A 20,950-nucleotide genomic window follows, 5' to 3' on the forward strand; every position below is an offset into this window, starting at 1 on the left:
GTTGGAACATGATTTTTATTGAACCTGGTTTTGAATCCTTTGGAGCCCGACTGGTTGAGAACATTTATGTTGCCTTGATGAACACCATTTTCTTTAGAGCGAGATCACCATTGTGTCAGTGTGAGGGACAGAGATAGGTTTTGGGGGACTTGACTGGGACAGACTTTATACCTTTGGACATCCTCACTCTTTTGAGCAAGGGAACCCCCTCTTTGGTTTAGGGCTAGAGACGCCTCCCCCCCCACCAACCTTTCATGATCAATAAAAGTCTACAACCCAAAACATGCCACCCTTGTGTCCGAGCCTGACCACCGATACCTCAAAACATACTGTAAAAGATGGAGTGTCAGGTGTTTTTAAACTGAGAAAGAGTAGAACAGGATCGGAACTGTAGAGGGAGAGCATTCCAAAGAAATGGTGCAAGACGTTGAAAGGAATAGAACTGGGAAGACGTACAGAGGTGGACGCAGAACAGAAAGAAGAAATTGAGACTCGGGAGGTAGGTAGTATGATGATAAAAAGAAATCAAGGAGCCTAGGTTTGGCGGTGCCAAAGTAGGAATACACTAAGACTAAACACAAAAAATGAGACTCAAATCGTTGTTTGATTGGAAGCCAATGGAGGCGAGCCAGATAAGGAAAAATTCGAACTGACCAAAAGGTAAACAAAGCAAAGCACAAACTGCAAAATAAAGAATTGAATGGCGCTGTGGAAGCATAGTTGGGAAAGGCAGGGTGGTGGGGTAGAAAACCAGCAGTTAAGACAAGATAAAAATTCTTTGGAGGAGAATTTTAGTAGAAGCAAAGGTTAATGCCAGATCTTTTTAATATTAAGATTAATGTGACATGATTGTACAACAGAGAATCTGAGATTGCAGCAAAAAGGAAGAGTAAAAAATAAACTCAAGATTATGATCTTGATGCCGGAAGAATGGGAAGGGATATACTACAATGCGTGGAAAGGGTCAATTTCCAGACAACAAAGAATTTCAATGCAAAATTCTCCAAAGATGGCACCTCACCCCCATGAAGCTACGGACGATTAAACCAGGAGTTGCTAAGCGGTGCTGGAGGAGGTGAGGTTAGGAGGGCTCGATACCGCATATTATGGCAACTTGTCCTAAACTGGAGTTGCTCTGGAAAACAGTGGAAGAGTCGCTGCTGCAGATAGGAAGATTCAGAGGGGCACTCACACCAGGATTTATTTTACTGGGGTGCGCACAGGAGGGAGAGTGGGAGGGCCCTTAATTCGAACTCAAGGCGGCTCGAGCCATGGTACTGGTAGTGAAATAACCCATACATCAACCGAGGGTGGGATGCAAGTGCTGTGATAAGGAAGAGTAGGGCTAGGAGTAAGGAAGGTTACTGATAAGTAAAGGAACATTGGCTCCGTGTCACTCTTCTCATTTGATTACTTACTTTTGAGTCATACCAAAGCTCACAATGGAAAGGATCTAGGACTCCATAACACAGCCCATGGTAGCATGCAGATGCACACACCCCCCCCCCCCCATATCCCCCCTGCCCCATCACCCTTTAGTAGACCTCGGAACATAGATGTCCTCCTTTCAGGCCGAGGAAGCCAGGGGTCATCACGAAGGTCAACGTACATGAAATTTGTAGCATTTTACCAAGATAGTAGGGACAGCTTACTTGGCAATCCTGCTTATGTTCAACAGACTCTTTGAGTAGCTGCCCAGAAATGTGCTGTGCCCCTGACGCATGACCCTCGAGCCTCTGAGTTTAGGAGGAACACGTCTTTTTGTATGCATAACGTCTCTCCATCCTGCTGAGCCCTTCACCCTCTAATTTTCTGGAGCACCTTGTTTATTCTTAACTCGGCTCCTGTCTTAATCTACACAATCCTCTTCCTTCTGATCAATCTGGCTTCTGCTATGGCTTTTCTATTGAAACTGCTCTTTCTTTTTATGGGGAGAAAGATGAATATGAATTAGCAAGGAGAACAAGATTTCTGTTTGTATGGGTTCGAGACAGAGAAACCAAGAAGACATCCATGATTTGATAGCTGCGAGGCACGAAGAAAGGAGTCTGAACTGAATCATTATAACGAAGGACAGAAAGAAAGATCTGAGTATCGTCAGCATATCAATGTACCTGGAAACCAAAATCAAGAATCGCAGAAGAGAAAGAGGATGTACAAAGATAAAACAGAACGATTGGACAGATTTAGACCGGTTCCGAGTTGAGAATAAACAAGGTGCTCCAGAATATTAGAGAGGTAAGGGCTCACTATTCCTAACTGTTATTGTGTGCAAACAGGATGCCTTCAAAGGAAAGGACCCGTTTGCGTGCGTTACTGTGATGCATAGAACTTGAGGAGTGTGTGACGCGGTAATGTGGAGAGCATCCGTATGCGATATTGAGTCGGAAGGAGACTGGGCGAGTGCGCGAAAAACTAAACTCGTAAAGCTTAGCACTGTTGTTTTGGAGAGTGTCCATATGTGCTTTTGAGTCGAAAGATGAACAGGCGAGTGAATAAACTCATAAAAGTTAGTGTGGGTGTTTCAATTTGTAGCCCCAATGAAGGTTTCATCAAGCTTACACTAGTTGGACCATTTTGACTTTGCTACAAGAAGCAGAACACAAGAAAAGAGATGTCCTCTCATGGTTTACAGAGAGAGGTCTGAAGTTTGGCATTCGAGTCAGGTGAATAGGAAGGGAAAATACAGCAGATGTTTATACTTCGTAAGGACAGTGTGATGAACCCGCCGAGACCTCACAGAATCCCTGCCTAAAGTCTCCTCCCAGGTGGCCAGCGGAAGGCAACCGCTGGTGGTATTAGTCGGTTCGATCGCCTGGGAGGAGAAAGCCACTAAGGGAATAGGATGACTTAACAAACATGAAGTATTCATCCTCTTCTGAGGGGGAGATGTCCAGGAAACCAGACTACCTAATGGCTTGTTGTCAGAGTAAAGTTTCCCTTCACAAAATGACCCAAATGGTCAGTTCTGAAAACCCTGATGGTCAACATGGAACGATACATGTAAGAATCAGGGAACCAGTATCAACCCTTCTGATAGGAAGGTATAATTCAACTAAGAGTCAACCATTCATTCCTATGAAACATCTTCTAAAAAGGTACATTTTATAAATCATTAAACTGAATTAAAGTGTTAAAAGGAACAAGAACATTGGGGACTTACAGTCCCATAATGCTTTAGGTACTGGGACAAGGAAGGGGGACTTTGAGGTGCAGAAATATGGTGTGCAGTCTAGTGGTTCTTATGAACATGAGAAGGACTTTTCATTATTTAAAACCCCCTCAGGTGCAGGGCATTAAGGAGAAGCAGTGGGAGCAGCAGAGACAGGAGGCACGAGACAGAGCCGCAGCTGTTGTAGAAGCGGGACGCTGTGTCGTGGAAGTAGCAGAGGTCGAAGCCCTGTGGAATGCAGAGGACGTCCAGTGGGAAGTGGTACGAAGACTGGCTATCCCGAGGGAGTGAGGAACTCTCCAGGTCCTGCGTGCGACTCTGATGTGTGGCGTTCACCGGAGTGCGAGCAGAGAACGCTCCAGCTACAGGAGGTGCGAGCAAGTGAAACATTAATGGAGCGTTGAGATGCCTGTGGGAACTTGACAAAGGAAGAAGGAGCAGCGAGTATGTTGGAGGCGCACGGAAAGACCAGTGAATTGGCAGTTATCAGGTAACCACAGGGTGCTACAAAACAGTCCATTGACTCCAGATTTTTTTGAATACCGAATTATTGAATCCAAGACAAGTGGGCGCAACTCTTATATTAAGGAGACCTAGTTGAGGAACATTGTAAACACCACTGTCAAAGACAAAAAGGGGAGAACATTTGACCAAAGTGTCAAAGAATATTGTAACCACATTTTCCAAAGCCAAAAGGGAATATTCAAAGTGAAAGCAGGGTTCGAAATTGAGAGCTGTGAGCTATTTAGCTCCTGCTTGTTGCCAAGATGAGCCTGGTTAGCATGGCACCAACAGCTGCCAGGAGCTACTTTTGGCTCCCCAGACCGACTGATGCCAAACAAATGCACCTATATGAATTTAACTGTGCATTTGGGACAATCTAAAAAAATGTAAAGCATAAGGGGCCATAACAAATAAGCAGAATGTTATGTTTGCATAGTATGCTGAAGTTAGATTTTCTGAACGGTGTGTACTAGCTCCTGGTTCCCTAGTGGTAGCTTCTGCTCACTGGTTAACACCGGATACCCAGGAGCTGCTTTTAGCTCCAGCTTATCTAATGCACATTCGACCCCCGTGAATGTGGTTTAAAAGAAAGATCGCTTGTAAAAGGAAATTATAACCACTATTGCCAAAGAAAGACAATTAAGGTAAAACAAAGATGGCAGATTTATCACAATTATCAAGGGGGAGAGGAATATAAATCGGCATTGCCTGGGGCAAATGAACCAGACTGAGAGACATTGTCAATGTTTTGTGACTTACTGATCTACCTTTCCCCCCATTGAAGATTGAAGTGTGGCAAGCTTAAAGCGGCCTCACCACAAAGTACTTACAAAGTAGGAGTTTTAGCCTGGCAGGCTCTTATACCAGGAAAGGGACTATTAATGGTTAGTCCTGGCAGGTTAGTGGACCAGGACGAAGAGAACTGAAGTACTGCAATGTGGTACATGGTTGTAGAGACAAGAAAGTGGCAAGTCCATTAATGTGTTATGATGAACTGTGGAAAAATCATCCTGACAAAACCTTTATTCTTTATGAAGAATAATGTGAAAGTGGCTGTTCTTCAAAAAGATGATAAATATTGACTGGAAGTGTGAAGACCAAATGTGGCACTTTGACAATTATTTTGAAGAGCGATACATCCTGTTTAGCAATAAGACAATCCAAGTGCCAATTGAAAGACTTATGGAGTGAAAAGAACTTTGTGTTACATTTGGGGCAGAACTTGGCTATTGGAATGCTGTCCTGTGATGGGTCTGCATTGGGGGGATGCTGTCAGGTGGTGGGCCTGCGCTGGGGGGATGCTGTCAGGTGGTGGGCCTGCGCTCGGGGATGCTGTCATGTGGTGGGCCTGCGCTGGGGGGATGCTGTCAGGTGGTGGGCCTGCGCTGGGGGGATGCTGTCAGGTGGTGGGCCTGCGCTGGGGGGATGCTGTCAGGTGGTGGGCCTGCGCTGGGGGGATGCTGTCAGGTGGTGGGCCTGCGCTGGGGGGATGCTGTCAGGTGGTGGGCCTGCGCTGGGGGGATGCTGTCAGGTGGTGGGCCTGCGCTGGGGGGATGCTGTCAGGTGGTGGGCCTGCGCTGGGGGGATGCTGTCAGGTGGTGGGCCTGCGCTGGGGGGATGCTGTCAGGTGGTGGGCCTGCGCTGGGGGGATGCTGTCAGGTGGTGGGCCTGCGCTGGGGGATGCTGTCATGTGGTGGGCCTGCGCTGGGGGATGCTGTCAGGTGGTGGGCCTGCGCTGGGGGATGCTGTCAGGTGGTGGGCCTGCGCTGGGGGATGCTGTCAGGTGGTGGGCCTGCGCTGGGGGATGCTGTCATGTGGTGGGCCTGCGCTGGGGGATGCTGTCAGGTGGTGGGCCTGCATTGGGAGGGGATGCTGTCAGGTGGTGGGCCTGCATTGGGAGGGGATGCTGTCATGGGGTGGGCCTGCGCTGGGGGATGCTGTCATGGGGTGGGGATGCTGTCATGTGGTGAGCCTGCACTGGGGGATGCCGTCATGGGGTGGGGATGCTGTCCTGTGGTGGGCCTGCACTGGGGGATGCTGTCATGTGGTGGGCCTGCGCTGGGGGATGCTGTCAGGTGGTGGGCCTGCACTGGGGGATGCTGTCAGGTGGTGAGTCTGCACTGGGGGGGTGCTGTCATGTGGTGGGCCTGCGCTGGGGGATGCTGTCAGGTGGTGGGCCTGCACTGGGGGATGCTGTCAGGTGGTGAGCCTGCACTGGGGGATGCTGTCAGGTGGTGAGCCTGCACTGGGGGATGCTGTCAGGTGGTGAGCCTGCACTGGGGGATGCTGTCATGTGGTGGGCCTGCACTGGGGGGGTGCTGTCATGTGGTGGGCCTGTACTGGGGGATGCTGTCATGGGGTGTGGATGCTGTCAGGTGGTGAGCCTGCACTGGGGGATGCTGTCATGTGGTGGGCCTGCACTGGGGGATGCTGTCAGGTGGTGAGCCTGCACTGGGGGATGCTGTCATGTGGTGGGCCTGCACTGGGGGGTGCTGTCATGTGGTGGGCCTGTACTGGGGGATGCTGTCATGGGGTGTGGATGCTGTCATGTGGTGAGCCTGCGCTAGGGGATGCTGTCATGGGGTGGGGATGCTGTCATGTGGTGAGCCTGCACTGGGGGATGCTGTCATGGGGTGGGGGATGCTGTCATGTGGTGAGCCTGCACTGGGGGATGCTGTCAGGTGGTGGGCCTGCACTGGGGGATGCTGTCATGTGGTGGGCCTGCACTGGGGGATGCTGTCATGTGGTGGGCCTGCACTGGGGGATGCTGTCATGGGGTGGGCCTGCACTGGGGGATGCTGTCATGGGGTGGGCCTGCACTGGGGGATGCTGTCATGTGGTGGGCCTGCACTGGGGGGATGCTGTCATGGGGTGGGCCTGCACTGGGGGGATGCTGTCATGGGGTGGGCCTGCACTGGGGGATGCTGTCATGTGGTGGGCCTGCGCTGGGGGATGCTGTCATGGGGTGGGCCTGCACTGGGGGATGCTGTCATGGGGTGGGCCTGCACTGGGGGATGCTGTCATGTGGTGGGCCTGCACTGGGGGATGCTGTCATGTGGTGGGCCTGCACTGGGGGATGCTGTCATGTGGTGGGCCTGCGCTGGGGGATGCTGTCATGGGGTGGGGATGCTGTCATGTGGTGAGCCTGCACTGGGGGATGCTGTCAGGTGGTGGGCCTGCACTGGGGGATGCTGTCATGGATTTATGTAAAATGAATGCTGCTCTCTGAGCAGATGTGGTCCATGTCATGCACCTGGGGCTGCTGTTGTGTGATGTCCTGCACCCTGTCTTCCCACCAGGCTGCATGGGAGGGGGTGGGGCTGCTGCATTCTGATTGGCCCATACACATTTAGAGGGTGTGCTGCTGTCATTGGCAGATGTCGCTGCTTTGTCATTGGTCGGGAACTCACCCCTCTTGCGCTCCCTCTTATCCTGCAGCTGCTTCTTCTTCTGCTTGACACTGAAAGGCTTCTTGCGCGGCATCGCTGCCGCCTGCGCGGGTCGCACCCGGCCGCTACTCGTCTCCCTGCGCCGCAGCTCCTGCTGCTGCTCCGAGCCCAACGCGGGCCTTGAGAACAAGCTCCCACTCAACCGCAAGTGCGCAGCCAATCGGAAGGCGCGCAGCCTGCCGTGCCAGCGCCCTCGACCAATCACTAAGCGTATCCACACCGAGCAGCCAGCCGCTCGGTAGCTACTTCAACCAATCGTGGCCGCGGCAGTCACTCAAGCCTCGTTTTCAGAAGCGATTCCTGACTCTATGCGTTTCATGCCTCAACCCTAGAAGATTTGGACGACACACACAAAACGATTGGCGGAGAAATAAGTAGCTTTAGACCGTAAGTGCTCGGGTATTGGTTGAGGGAAGTCCATTCAGAAAAGAGGTGGGTCTGCGTATGATGCCCTTACCAGCTTAAGCAGAATGCATCGCAGGCTGCCGGCTCCGACAAAAACAAGCACCGTGCCCCCTGAAAAGAAAATCAAAACAAGCGGAATGCCTGTCAAAAAAAGCCCGAAACAACCCGCACTAAACGACGAGTGCTAAGCAATGAGTTAGTAAATAGCACCATTTATGTGGTTGCTTAAAATATTTTCCATAGTTTTTAACGCTTAGGAAAGTCATGATTCTATTAAACACATGGAGATGAAGGATTATGTTATGATATGATATGATATGGTATTTGTAACGCGCCTATACACAAGTGTTCAACCCTTTTCTTTACTTCTCAAGCAACATACAACCAAAAACACAAGCGAAAACACATACTTGCCACCCCTACTGATTTAGAAGCAATCCTACTGCCTACAGATTTGGGTGACAGATCCTACTGATTTTTACAGTGGTAAGTAATTTATGTGACTCTAAGGCAGGCTGCTTGAGACCGGCCCAGGATAAAGCATGCACCACAAAGTCTGTCCAGTGGGTGGGTAAGTGATTTCTTTGAGTGATGGGCTCAGACCAATCCAGTCACCTGACAGCTACACGAATGTGCCCTGCACTCTGACCAGGACAGGCCTTAGGAGAACCACCAGTGAAGGCAAGCATACATGCCAACCCTCCCGATATAGGCTGGAGACTCCCGACTTTTCGTGAAAAATTATTGCTATTTTGCACATTCTCCCACCTAAAATACTTCTAGCCCCAATGCATCCCTATGGGAAAATGTGTGACTCCCGATTTCTCGGATTAAATCTCCCACCCAAGTGCATAGCTCTCAACCATTTACGATGCAAAGGCGGGTGAAATCACCCGATTTTGTGTTTGGCGGGTGAGAGGCCCATTGAAATGAATGGGCGTGTCAGAGGCTTGGCGGGTGAGTCTGCTGTTTCCAAGGCGGGTGACACCCGCCAAAAGCATGTGAGTTGAGAGCTATGCAAGTGAGTCCGAATGTTGGCATGTCTGGGCAAATGGCAGAGCATACCACTCACACAGCATCTGCGTATCAGACTGAGGAGGTCACCAGTCTCCTTGTTGTTCATTTATTCAACTTGCACTGCAGGAATAAATATGTATTGTCCATGCTGCTGCTATAGAGCAGTGGCAAACATTGCCTACCAGCTCTGTGTGATTACCTTCATTGAAATTAGGTAATTGAATTCAGTGTTAACTTACCATTCATAATTATACATTTGAACATTTTTTTTTATGTTGTGCTGTTTGATGGATTATGTATTTTAGAATGCTCCAGTGGTGCCAACAATGTATGTTTTGTATTTTCCTGTGATGTAATTGTTATGCAAAGTATTATTTTTGAAACTTGAAAAATTCGGCATCTTTTTGGCCACAGAATGTTGCGAAGCATGAAAACATCAGAAAAAGTGCATCGCCCAGGAAAAAACAGTATGTTTCGTAGTTTGCACTTGATTGTGTTGTGGCCCTTTCTAGCTGGGCCACATGTTATGCATTGGATAGCTCAGGCCTAGCACCATAAACAAGACGCAGCCGTGTGAGGTCGCAACCTTCCTTTACTTTCCTCAACATCATACTGGTCCTTCCCAGTAGTCGCCCCTCCTCTTCCTCCCTTCTCCCTGTGCTGCGCCCTTCTGTCTGATCCTTAAGGTCGTTCAGCCCTTAAGGCATTCTCTCATTCCACCTACAACGTCTCCCCCCTGCTTAACCTCCTTCATGGGGTGATCTTCCTTTTGATAGTTTCTGGGGGTCTCCCCAGCATTCTTCTGGGACCTCCCATCTGTAGTTCTTCTTCGCCTCCTCTTCTCCCCTGGGACCTCTTGTCGATTCCCGAAAACCTCTTGAAGTATGGTATTCACTCATACACTCTTCTGCCAACTCCCCGACTTTCCGTGGTGTAGAGATATCGCGAGACCGGAGATCTCGTGCGCGGCCGGAAGTGCGGGCCCCGCGCGCCGAGCGGGACTCCAGCGGGAGAAAGCCACGCAGCAGGACGTGCTCCTGGGCGCTCCTCTCAAGAAGAGGCCTCCAAGCCGCAAGAGAGACACTGAACATTTACACGAGCTTGTCACAGTTCCGGGGCCTGTTGCCCATCATTGACTCGTTTCATATATGTTGCAGATTTACTTGAGTGTCACTGAAGAATAAAAAGACACAACCTGCAACTACACCGCCTCCTATCATTTATTGTGAGAATTATACAACATAATTGGCGACGAGGATCACCACTAAAACCCGTGTGAAGCCATGCAAGGAGCGACACCACCACCTCCCTTCCTGCAAACTCCAGGTAGGCCTGCCATTCCGTGGCCACAATGGCAACCCTTATTCACAACGTATGTAGAGGCCATGGGTGGTGCGGGCTACTCGGCGGCGAGACGCAGGGCGATGTTACTAAATGCCTTGGGCGTCGAAGGACAGAGAGTGTTTGAGAGTCTCACCCCGGAGCCGGTAGCCGGTGATAGCGATGATGTATTTAAGGAAGCTGTAAGAAGGATTGTTAAAAGGTTCGCCAGTAAGGAGAATACCATCCTGCACAGGATCCGGTTCTATAGCCGCAAACAGGAGGCGTCCGAACCCGTTGATGACTATGTCACCAAACTGCGCAAACTGCCGGCGCTCTGCAGCTTTGGTAACACCGCAGAGTGTCTCATCTGCGACATGCTGGTGGTCCACACCAACAGTAGAAAAGTACAAGATAAGTTCATTTTAGAGAAGGAACTACAGCTGGAAAAAACCAATTGAATTAGCGAGAGCAGTTGAGGAAACGGTAGGCAGAAGGAAAGAATTTGCAAGCGGCCACGGCCCTACCGAAGTACAAGCTGTGGCATTCCTCCCAAAGAAGGAGAGGCCGGTCAACTGCGCAAACTGCCGGCGCTCTGCAGCTTTGGTAACACCGCGGAGAGTCTCATCTGCGACATGCTGGTGGTCCACACCAACAGTAGAAAAGTACAAGATAAGTTCATTTTAGAGAAGGAACTACAGCTGGAAAAAACCAATTGAATTAGCGAGAGCAGTTGAGGAAACGGTAGGCAGAAGGAAAGAATTTGCAAGCGGCCACGGCCCTACCGAAGTACAAGCTGTGGCATTCCTCCCAAAGAAGGAGAGGCCGGTCCTCGATGCGAGAGAAGGAAAATGGGGGAAGAAAGAACCGTTGAAAGGCCACAGGTGCACCAGCATGAAGCACCTAGCCTTCGATAGAGAGTGCCCAGCAAGAGCCAAGGAGTGCTCAGTATGCAAAAAGATTGTACACTTCTCAATCGTGTGTCGTTGGCGCAACAAGAAGATCACAAGTGTAAACGCTGAACACAACACGGAGAGGGATTCGTCCTCAGAAGATGAAGTGAGACCTACAGTCATCATGGTGAACAGCTCATGGGCCAGAAGGGAAAAGCCCCATTGTGCCATCAAAATCAATGGACTGGAAACAAGGGTCATGGCTGATTCGGGTTCTGATCTCACCATAATACCCCTACGCACGTACAAAGAGATGATGGGTACAGAGATGGTCCAAGTACTCAGCACACGGCACATGCCTACAGTTTTTGGTGGTGCGTCTGTAGACTTGTTGGGCTACATCAAAGGGAAAGTAGAGTTCAAAGGAAGAGAGACCACCACCAAAGTTTACTTTAGTCAAGAAGGCCCAGCGGTATTAGGGTGGGACGACCAGGCGAAACTGAAAATCAAGCTGGACCCCAGCACAGAGGATCAGGTACTGTCAGTCAGTTGGAGAAGCGCACCAGTAGCGAAAAGTGATTACCCCAAACTATTTTCGCAAGAACCAGGACACATCAAGGGCTTTGTCCACAAAATATTACTCAAAACCAACGCAGTCCCGGTCAAGTACAGAGTAAGGCCAGTACCGGCAACTGCAAAAGACACACTCAGAAGCCAATTGGACAGAATGAAGAAAGATGGCGTCATCGAAGAAATTGAAGCTTCTGAGTGGCTGAGCCCAGTGGTACTCATAAAGAAACAGAACTCACAAGAGCTAAGAGTATGCATTGATCTCCGCAGCCTAAACCTGGAAGTTATTGCAGACAGCTACCCACTGCCGAGCATCAATGAATTAATCCTCATGATGAAGAAAGCCAAAGTATTCTCGAAATTGGACATGAGGAACGCTTACCATCAAATACAACTGCACAAGGAGTCCAAGCCACTCACCACTTTCATCACCCCGTTTGGCACGTACCAGTTCACCAAGATGCCATTTGGTTTATCATCCGCAGCCCAGCGTTTCAACGCATGATGGATGCTCTACTGCGGAACGTCAGGAACGTGGCCTATTTCCAGGATGACATCCTTATCTACGCAAAGGATGAACAGACGCACGACGTCACATTGAGAACAGTCCTCACCAAACTGCAAGAAGCGGGAGTGAGATTAAGGCACGAAAAATATGTGTTCAAAGCAAAAGAAGTTCAGTATTCGGGATACAAGATATCAGAGAAAGGTATAAGTCCCAAGCAAGACTTACTGCAGGCCATAATTAAAGCTTCAGAACCCACCAACAGAGCCGAAGTGAGGTCATTCCTCGGGTTGGCGGAGTACTATGCACAATTCATCCCCAAATTCTCGGAAACGTCAGCGCCGCCCCGAGAGCTCCTCAAAAAAGGATCGGAGTACACGTGGCAGGAAGCTCAGAAGAAAGCGGTGGAAAGCATAAAACGACACATAGTTGAAGCGCCGTGCTTGCAACCGTTCAACCCAGAGTGAAGTACAGTCATCACTACAGACGCCAGTGCATATGGATTAGGGGCTGTCCTCACTCAAAAGAAGGGCGACATGGAACATGTGGTAGCGTTTGCCTCGAAAGCCCTATCGTCAGCTGAACAAAACTACTCCACCATAGAGAAGGATGCTAGCGCGTGCATGGGCCGTGGAACATTTCAGGACATATGTATGGGGCACAAAGTTCAAGTTGGTTGCCGACCATAAGCCCCTTATCTTTCTTACAAGAAGAATGCATTGTAGCATCCATTACAGATCTCAAGGCCCGACTACCTGGAACTCAGCGAAAAACACTGGATGGAAGAAGACGGAAAGGATCCTGCCATGGTCAGAATCAGAGAATGGATCAAAAACCGATGGCCAGATGAAAGGGCAGTGCCAAAAGGTATGAGACCTTATTGGAAAGTGGCAGATGAGATCTCAGAAGCCGATGGCATAATCATGAAAACCGACCAGGTAATCCCGACCACAGGCATGAGGAAAATCATTCTGTGCAGGGCCCATGCGGGCCATCTGGGGAACACCATGACACGTCGCAGAGTGAAAGAAGCCTACTGGTGGCCGTCCATGGACCAGGAGATCCGCACCATGATTGAGAGATGCCATGAGTGTCTCAACAGTGACAAGCGCCTGAAGATCAGACAGGCGCCCATGATTCCCACAGAAACCCCGGAAGCGGTGTGGTCAAAAGTAGGTCTAGACTTTATAGGACCATTGGAGGCGATGGCGCCGGAACATTGGTACGGCATAGTGCTAGTGGACTACTTATCGAAATGGGTCGAGGCCGAGTTAGTTCCTAACATTATGGCCACAACCGTAATAGAGGTCCTCACGGCCATTTTCCAGAGGGAAGGGCTTCCCAATGAGTTAGTAACAGACAACGGAGTACAACTTATATCCAGAGACATGGAACTGTTTCTGAGGAAGCACAACATACACCAGAAGAAAGCAGCACTCTATCATCCCCAAGCAAATGGGCTCGTCTAGAGGGCCAATAGGTTTATTAAGGGAGCCATCCAATTAGCAACCGCTTCAGGAATGGATCCCCTCAAAACAACAAAAGAGGCCATCGCAACTCACAGACTGACTCCCAACGGGATCACCCAAATTTCCCCTTTTCGCATGTTGAGAGGGAGGAGAGCAGCATCCACGCTAGTGCCGCCATGGTTGGCCAGAGTAAGAGAAGACGAAGAAGTAGACATGTCGGAAGTGGTGTGGAGAATAGAGAACAGCAAGGCACGCATGAAAAGGTGGAGCGACAGAAGAAGAAGGACCAAACAAGAGTCAGAAGTAAAAGAAGGAGATTGGATCAAAATACGGTTACCGACCAAGGATCAAATCACGGGCTCACGGTTCAGCAGACCTGTGAAGGTGATTCACCGAGGAGGCAACCATGTCCGCACCGAAGATGGGCACACATGGAACATGGAAAGAGTAGCCATGTTTGAAAAGAGGCAAGAGAGAGAAAAGACTTTTGAAAGGTCTGACGCTGAAGGAGTAATGGACAATGAGAGGGGGGAAGAACAAGAGCCGGAGACAGACACAAGAGAAGTTGAAGAAAATGAGTTTCAAGCGGATGCCCCCACACTTGAGCGAGAAAATGACCAACAGGACGTGTGCAGTGACAGAGGCGATCGTCCGCGAAGGGAACACAGAAGACCGGTGAGATACAATGACTATGTCTTGCAATGAACTGCCTTTGAATTATCAGAGGGAGGTGTGTAGAGATATCGCTCTCGTGCACGGCTGGAAGTGCGGGCCCCGCGCGCCGAGGGCGATTACAGTGGCAGAAAGCCACGGAGCAGGACGTGCTCCTGGGCGCTCCTCTCAAGAAGAGGCCCCCAAGCCGCAAGAGAGACACTGAACATTTACACGAGCTATGTCACAGTTCCGGGGCCTGTTGCCCATCATTGACTCGTTTCATATATGTTGCAGATTTACTTGAGTGTCACTGAAGAATAAAAAGACACAACCTGCAACTACACCGCCTCCTATCATTTATTGTGAGAATTATACAACACGTGGCTTCTCGCTTTGTCCCGAGTTGGAAAGGGTCAAGGTACAAACCACTGGTGTCACCTCTTTATCCTTGATTCCATTTTTGAGGAGGAGTTTGCCTCCCTGGTTCACCGTTCACATGTTGTTCTCTCTCCCCTTCACCTGTGTCTTGGTTAGCACAGCTGTTCCTGTGCTCTTCCACTTCCTCAGTTGTCCATTGTTGTTTCCAGTTCCCTGATGTTTCCACACATTCTCAACTCCAGCTCTTTCCACCCGGGCAATGGATCTCAGTTGTTCTTTCCTGTCTTTTGTATGTATTTCAGCCAGCCCGGGTCCTTCTGTTACTGGGACCTTTCCTCTCTTGTCACATGACCCTCCTCTGCATGTCATGTTGTTCTGTGTACTTGGAGGTGGGTTATTATTCCTTTTAGTTTCATCCTCATGCATTCTATCCTCACCCCCTTCTTCCTCCATCTTTATGTTTCCACCTGCTTCTTTGGTTGTCTCCTTTCTTTCTGTCACGTTTTGTTGGACCACATAGTCATCCGTGATGTCTTTGATACATATACATTTCGTTTGTGATGTCTCTTTCAGTAATTTCACTTTGCTGTCCTTGACATTATCTCTCCTTTCTGTTTGTTCTACTTTTTCCTGCTCCAGCTGTTGTTCGACTACCACTCTGGCAGTCCCCTTACTGTGTTTTATGTGCTCCGGCCTCCTTTGCAACTTTGGGTATACTGTGTGAATGCGGGCGGCTTCACGGCAGAAGGTGTTTTGTACTTCTCTCCTATTGATATGATCTTGTGCTCTATATGGTGCTCCTGAATATGCAGTAGATTTGTAAAACCGCCACCCCTGTATGCTATGGTTTCTACTTGTCCTGTCTTGTCGGGATGCATGTCGTCGCGAGGCAATTCTTTTTTCTCAGTATCATTGACGTAGATAGTGGTCTTAAAGATCAAGTCTGTGTACCACTGCACAAACGGAAATGTCACTTCGCCAGGGAGCTCAGATGTACCATGGTCCTCTGGGTTATAAACCCCACAGCCTTCCCCCAGGACACTGGCCCTTCTTTGGAAACTAGGTCCTCCAGGGTGTGCTGCAAAATCTCTCCTGCCACTTGCAGCGTAGGTTCCTTCCGATGTTCAATGAGGTCACACTCTTCTGCTGTGCCCTTGTGGGATGTATGTGTCCCTGGCAGCCTCTCCTTTCTTCGCTCTGCGCCGGGGCACATTCCCCTGAGATTTACTTCCAGGGGCTGGTTTCAGTCCAAGATTTCTCCTCTTTCTTATTCAAGGCTGGTCTGGTCATCATTGTCGTGGGACCAATTCCTGATACTGATTTCTGTTTTCCATGATATTCGGCTGGGGTCATGCTCCTCCTGTTCATATGGGGTTCTTCCTTTGGGAACAATTATTCCTGTTTTGTAGTACCATCCCTGGGAGATGTTCTGGGTGTGTATAATACGTCCAACTACTTTCTCATGGCTGTATTTTTCCAAGCACTATTTTACGGTGGGCCAGTCTCCCCGTATTGTCTTGTTCTGCTCCTATGGTTGGCTGGTGAGTTGACTTTCATGGACTGTCGCCAGGATGAATCCCCTTCCTCGTATCATGTTGGTGGATGTCTTTTACTGTGCACTGCTTGGAGCGAAGGTGGACCTGTCTTCTGGTGTTGGCTCGAAGTGTTGGTGGTTTCCTTGTGCTGTGCATTGTTTGGAGCAACAGTAAATCTGCCTTCTAGTGGTGATTTGAAACCAGGGCTCCTTTGGACACCATTGTGAGTTGCTGTTAGTTGCTAGTAGGGGTGGAGTGCCTGTGACGTCAGTCCTCACTCTGGATGCTGGTCTGCAGATTGCTGAGTTGCAGTGATGATGAAACGGCTCTTGTGACCGCCGGTAGACCGGTTCCCTTTCCTTTTGTCCAAGTGGTCAAGAAAACACTGGTGTAAACTCTTGTGTAGTTACCTTTGTAGTTTCCTTTGTTAATCTGGCTGGTGAAGATTGGTGACCATGTTTGTATGTGATCTCCTTTGACGCTGTCTTGACACTTTTGGTCCTTGTGTCGGTGCGCGTGTTCTGCCCCATCAGGGGAGCATGGCATGTGTGTGGTTCAGTGAGGGTCTCTTGCTGTTGACTATAATGGGGAGGAACTTTCTCCCATGTCACCACTGTTGTCGTTATCTCATTGGTCCACCACCATCTGCTGCTCGATTGTTCATTTGTTTGGCGTGAGTTTACGCCATCCAGGCAAAACAGACTTCCCGCCGCCCTTGTGTTTTGAACTTGGAGGGTTCAGCTCGGGTGCCAATCAGGGTGTTAAGTCATATGTTTGCTCCCGGCTCTGCTATGCGCTTCTAATAATGGGTTTTTGCCATTTGACTAGCACCCTTGCTTGGGTGCTCCTTGCATTTGTCTTCTGTTGCGGTGGTCCGTCTAGGTATCAATGCCAGTTGTACTCTGCGGACTGCTCTTAAACTGTCTGACATTCAAAGGACAGCATGTTCCTACGAGGTAGAGTGGAAAGTGCATATTATCTGAAAAAGCATTTAATGCGGTAATGACATTTTTAAATGTCTGCAAAGCTGTGCGCTGTGAGAAACCAGGTGTCTCACAAATCCCCAGGGATCTGTCATCTAGGTGGCCAGGACACGGCCATCGCTTTTGGATCCAGTTCGTGGGGGTGGACAAATGCGGGAGGATCACCTGGGTAAAAGGTCTTCGGGGAGTGGGATTGGGACACCAGATGATGGCGATATGCGGTATCCCCTTCCCTGTAACACATTTACCCCATCCTACCTGGTACGCTACGTAGGGACTCTAGCCCCCCCCTCCTCTTTTCTTACACGAACACTTTCACACGGCAGCCCGATCTGGGAGAAAACAGATTAACACCCAATCAGTATACATGACGTGTCCCAAAAGAATGGTCAGGCAATTACTCACCATCACACACACCTGACTTCCATTAAACGTGCCCACACAGATAAAAGGCAGAGCACGAAAGAACACTCTGAGCGAGGCAAACCACACTAGAAAACAGCAGTTTCGAGATGGCAGCTGAATGAGGGACGAAAGACAGTGAACTATGAGGGGTTTGCAAAGAGGGAAAGAGACCTCGAGATTGGACAGTTTAAGGCCAGGAAACCAGTCCAAAGAATCCTGCATTGTGTGTCAGAGGTACCTGCGCTCCTCCTGTATGACTAATGAAGTCAGGGAGAAGCAGCAGCCACTGTGGTATGATATGATATGATATGATATGATAGTTTATTTATATAGCGCCTATACACAATGTGTTTCAAAGCGCTTCAAGGCAAGGGGGGAACAAGGGAAAATACAATGACATTCTTACAGGCCATGAACAGTAAGGATGTGAAATTAACTATCGTACTCGGCCTGACGACATTTCAGATAGTGCAAGAGCTAAGGCATAGTTAAGGAAGGGAGGGGGAGCACGGGAAGGAAATGAAAACAGACAGGCGACTACCGTAATAGGCCTGATGACATTTCGGGTAGAGCCGGAGAAAAACAAGAGGTGAAGGAGAGGGGTGCAGAAAGAGAGGGGAGGAACAAAACAAGCGACTATCATACTAGGCCTGACGACATTTCAGATAGTGCTGGAGGGGGGATGGGGAGGAAAAAAACAGTAAGGGGAGGGGGGAGGAGACAGACAAGATTGCTATCATACTAGGTCTAGGGACAATTCTGATACAGTAAGTGCATAGAAGAAAGTAAGGGGAGGAGATAGGAAAAGTAAGAAGGGAAAGGAGGAAAGAACACAGTTAGCAGTCAAAAGAGTGGAGAACCAAGGGAAGAGTGAATACAATTGCAGAAGTCAGTAGTAACACATAATGTTGCAAGCCAGGATACAAGATGAAGATGGGAACAGCATGATTCAGGGCCACCATGAGTACAAGATGCAAAGGAAGTCCAGCATGAGAGTTAAGAAAGGGTGACACACCGTGAATGAATGAAGTCCATAAAAGTCAAATCCAGCATTGGCCACAAGACAGTGATGGTGAAACCAGAATTTATCAGGACAGACTCCCACAGAAGTAGGCTTGAGGGGGGAGCAAGGTAGAGGAATCAAGCAAAACAGTCAACACCTATGTGCGAGAATGGTGGGGGCACAAGGGAACATCACGGGAGGAACTGAGGGGGTGGGGATGGCCTGTGGGGACAGAGGGAGTAACACATGTTGGTGCATGCTTACCTGCTGTTTGAGCAGGGGGTTGGGCCCTGGGTCCTCCCAGTCCAAACAGGAATTGCCCTTTGCTTCATCTGCCCTTCCCTTCAGACGCCCGGGCGAGAGACGCCCTTGATCTAATAGTTAAGAGCAGGAAGGAAGAGGCAGGGCTAAGAAGGTGGGAAGGGCTTAGGCCAGGTGACCTAGATCCACTTGCACCTGCTCCCCATCTGCAAAGGAAAAGAGGCTGGAGGGCTCCTTAAGTGGTGAAAAGGAGCGGCAGGCAGGGAGGCACCAGGTGGGCGGGGCTTGCTAAGTGGTGAAAAAGAGCGGCAAGCAGGAAGGCACCAGGTGGGAGAGGCTTGCTAAGTGGTGAAAAAGCGCAGCAGGCAGGAAGGCACCAGGTGGGTGGGGCTTAGGCCAGGTGACCTAGATCTACTTGCACATGCTCCCCATCTGCAAAGGAAAAGAGGCTGGAGGGCTCCTTAAGTGGTGAAAAAGAGTGGCAGGCAGGAAGGCACCAGATGGGCGGGGCTTAGGCCAGGTGACCTAGATCCACTTGCACCTGCTCCCCATCTGCCATGGTACCGTCCTTGGCTCCAAGAACGAAGTAGCAACAAAGAAATCAACACAGCTGGTGAGTTGGAGAGAGCAATACCAGACAAGTCTGTGTTGAAGCCAAGGTTGCAAGCAGCAACATTGTATAACGAGCGCTTGAACAAACATTGTTAAAACACGTGTGATGAAAGACGTAAGTAAAGTTAAACTGCTGATGAATGCTTGAACTTTGAAAGGAAAGATACGATACCGATTGACAGAGTGGTCCGGCACTGCATGCATGCTCAATTGAAGGTCTCTGTAAGGTATGCAACAGAGAAGTGGCAGAAGTGAAAGTTAAAGAGTTGTAAGGAGAATGAGTTTGTGAATCGAAGTGGTCCTGCACGCATCAACTAAAACCCTGCGCACAGCCGAAAGTCTTCGATTTTCAAAACTGTCCTTGTGTCCAAAGGTTTTATTCTGAATCCTCAAACTATTAACTAAACTATAAAGTGAAAAGGGAAATGTCTTTAACCATTGGTGCTTTTTGAAAAAGAGGTTTGTAAAGGAAGAATTAATAGTCCCAACACAAAAATTCTCCAAGGATAAAGAGTCCTTGTTCAAGGGGGTGGTTCCCTTCACCTGGATTCCTCTTCAACACAAAGGTTCCTCAAGGAAAAAAGGTCCTTGTTCCAGAGGATAATTACCTTCCCCTAGATTCCTCTTCAACTCAAAGTGTTCTCAAGGATAAAAGGTCCTTGTTCCAGAGGATGATTCCCTTCCCCTGGATTCTTCTTCAACACAAATGTTCCCTGTGTTTTTCTTGGCCCACAAGCTTACTTTCATACACACAGCTATTTAGCTTTATAATTCTATGTCTTTTGGGGTTCCCGGTATCGCTTTCTGCCAGGATTTTACTCCTTGTCTTCCAATCAAAACTGTCCTGATATTTCTTCTCAGGACGTATTGTATCCACACCCTTGCAATTGCCTGGTATGTTCTCCTGCCAGGGCTTTTTTATATTCACATATTTGGGATTGCCTGGTATACTCTCCTGCCAGGGATTTCTGTACTCACACAATTCTAATTGCCTGGTATACTCTCCTGTCCGGGCTTCATGTACTCACACAGTCTTTGTAACCGCTTCCACAGCTGTACATCTACTTCGGGGGAAAATATGTCCTCTTGATATATTATTTGCTTCAGGTTCCCTATATATTTGTACTTCATATATCCACATCCTGGTAAGGATCTTGATTGTAATTCACATCCTCTTTTTACAATTAGTCTCTTCATGTTCTCTCTTTCTGTTGCTATGTTTACTATTGTTTGCATTTGGCGCAGATGCTGATACGCCTGGTGACCCAGTTATGCTTTGGTTGATTCACCAGCTCTTGATGGCATTCTGCGGCTTGTTCGCAGTTAACCAATGAAGGTACACTGCTTGCTTTCCTTCTCTTCGTTCTACCATCTCTGCCGGCGTCTCTTCAACACGACCCCGGTTCGCTTCTGGCTCCAATAAGTAAGGTTCTGCTTTTTTTGGTCTGCGAAAGCCCAGGAGTCTTTCACTGGCTCCTGGCATTTCTGCAGCAAAGCCCGTTCTTGCACGGTCTCCCTTCTTCCTTGATGGTGAGACGCCCGGCTCCACCACGCCTGTCTGAGCTTCTTGGTTCCTTGAGCCTCGGAGAGAGGTGAAATGTTCTCTCACCAACAGCAGCCTCTAACTCCTTGCTTCTGTTCTTTAAATTTCCTGGGCACAGGTATTTGCGAGAAACAATTAGAGTGCTTGCTGGGCTTGCGGCTTCTTCTGCTCTGCACTATTCTTTCCTTCTTCCTCGTCCCAGTATTAATGTGATTCTGGGAAAAGAAGTCCATTGTTGACGATTGGTTTAAAAAGCTTGTGTGATCACTTTC

General features: G+C 49.1%; 1 protein-coding gene across 1 annotated transcript in view; it reads right to left on the reverse strand.

The window, feature by feature from the left end:
• The window catches only part of GNL1 (G protein nucleolar 1 (putative)), a 260,630-nt gene extending 253,217 nt beyond the window's left edge, over positions 1 to 7,413 (reverse strand). The window contains exon 1 of the mRNA XM_069635347.1: positions 7,087 to 7,413. Coding sequence (XP_069491448.1) covers positions 7,087 to 7,159 — 73 coding nt within the window. The 5' untranslated portion in view covers positions 7,160 to 7,413. The remainder of the gene's footprint in view (positions 1 to 7,086) is intronic.
• Positions 7,414 to 20,950: the final 13,537 nt, after the last annotated feature.

The sequence above is a fragment of the Ambystoma mexicanum genome, chromosome 13 (assembly GCF_040938575.1).
Source record: "Ambystoma mexicanum isolate Mex_15411 chromosome 13, UKY_AmexF1_1, whole genome shotgun sequence".
Taxonomy (NCBI): domain Eukaryota; kingdom Metazoa; phylum Chordata; class Amphibia; order Caudata; family Ambystomatidae; genus Ambystoma; species Ambystoma mexicanum.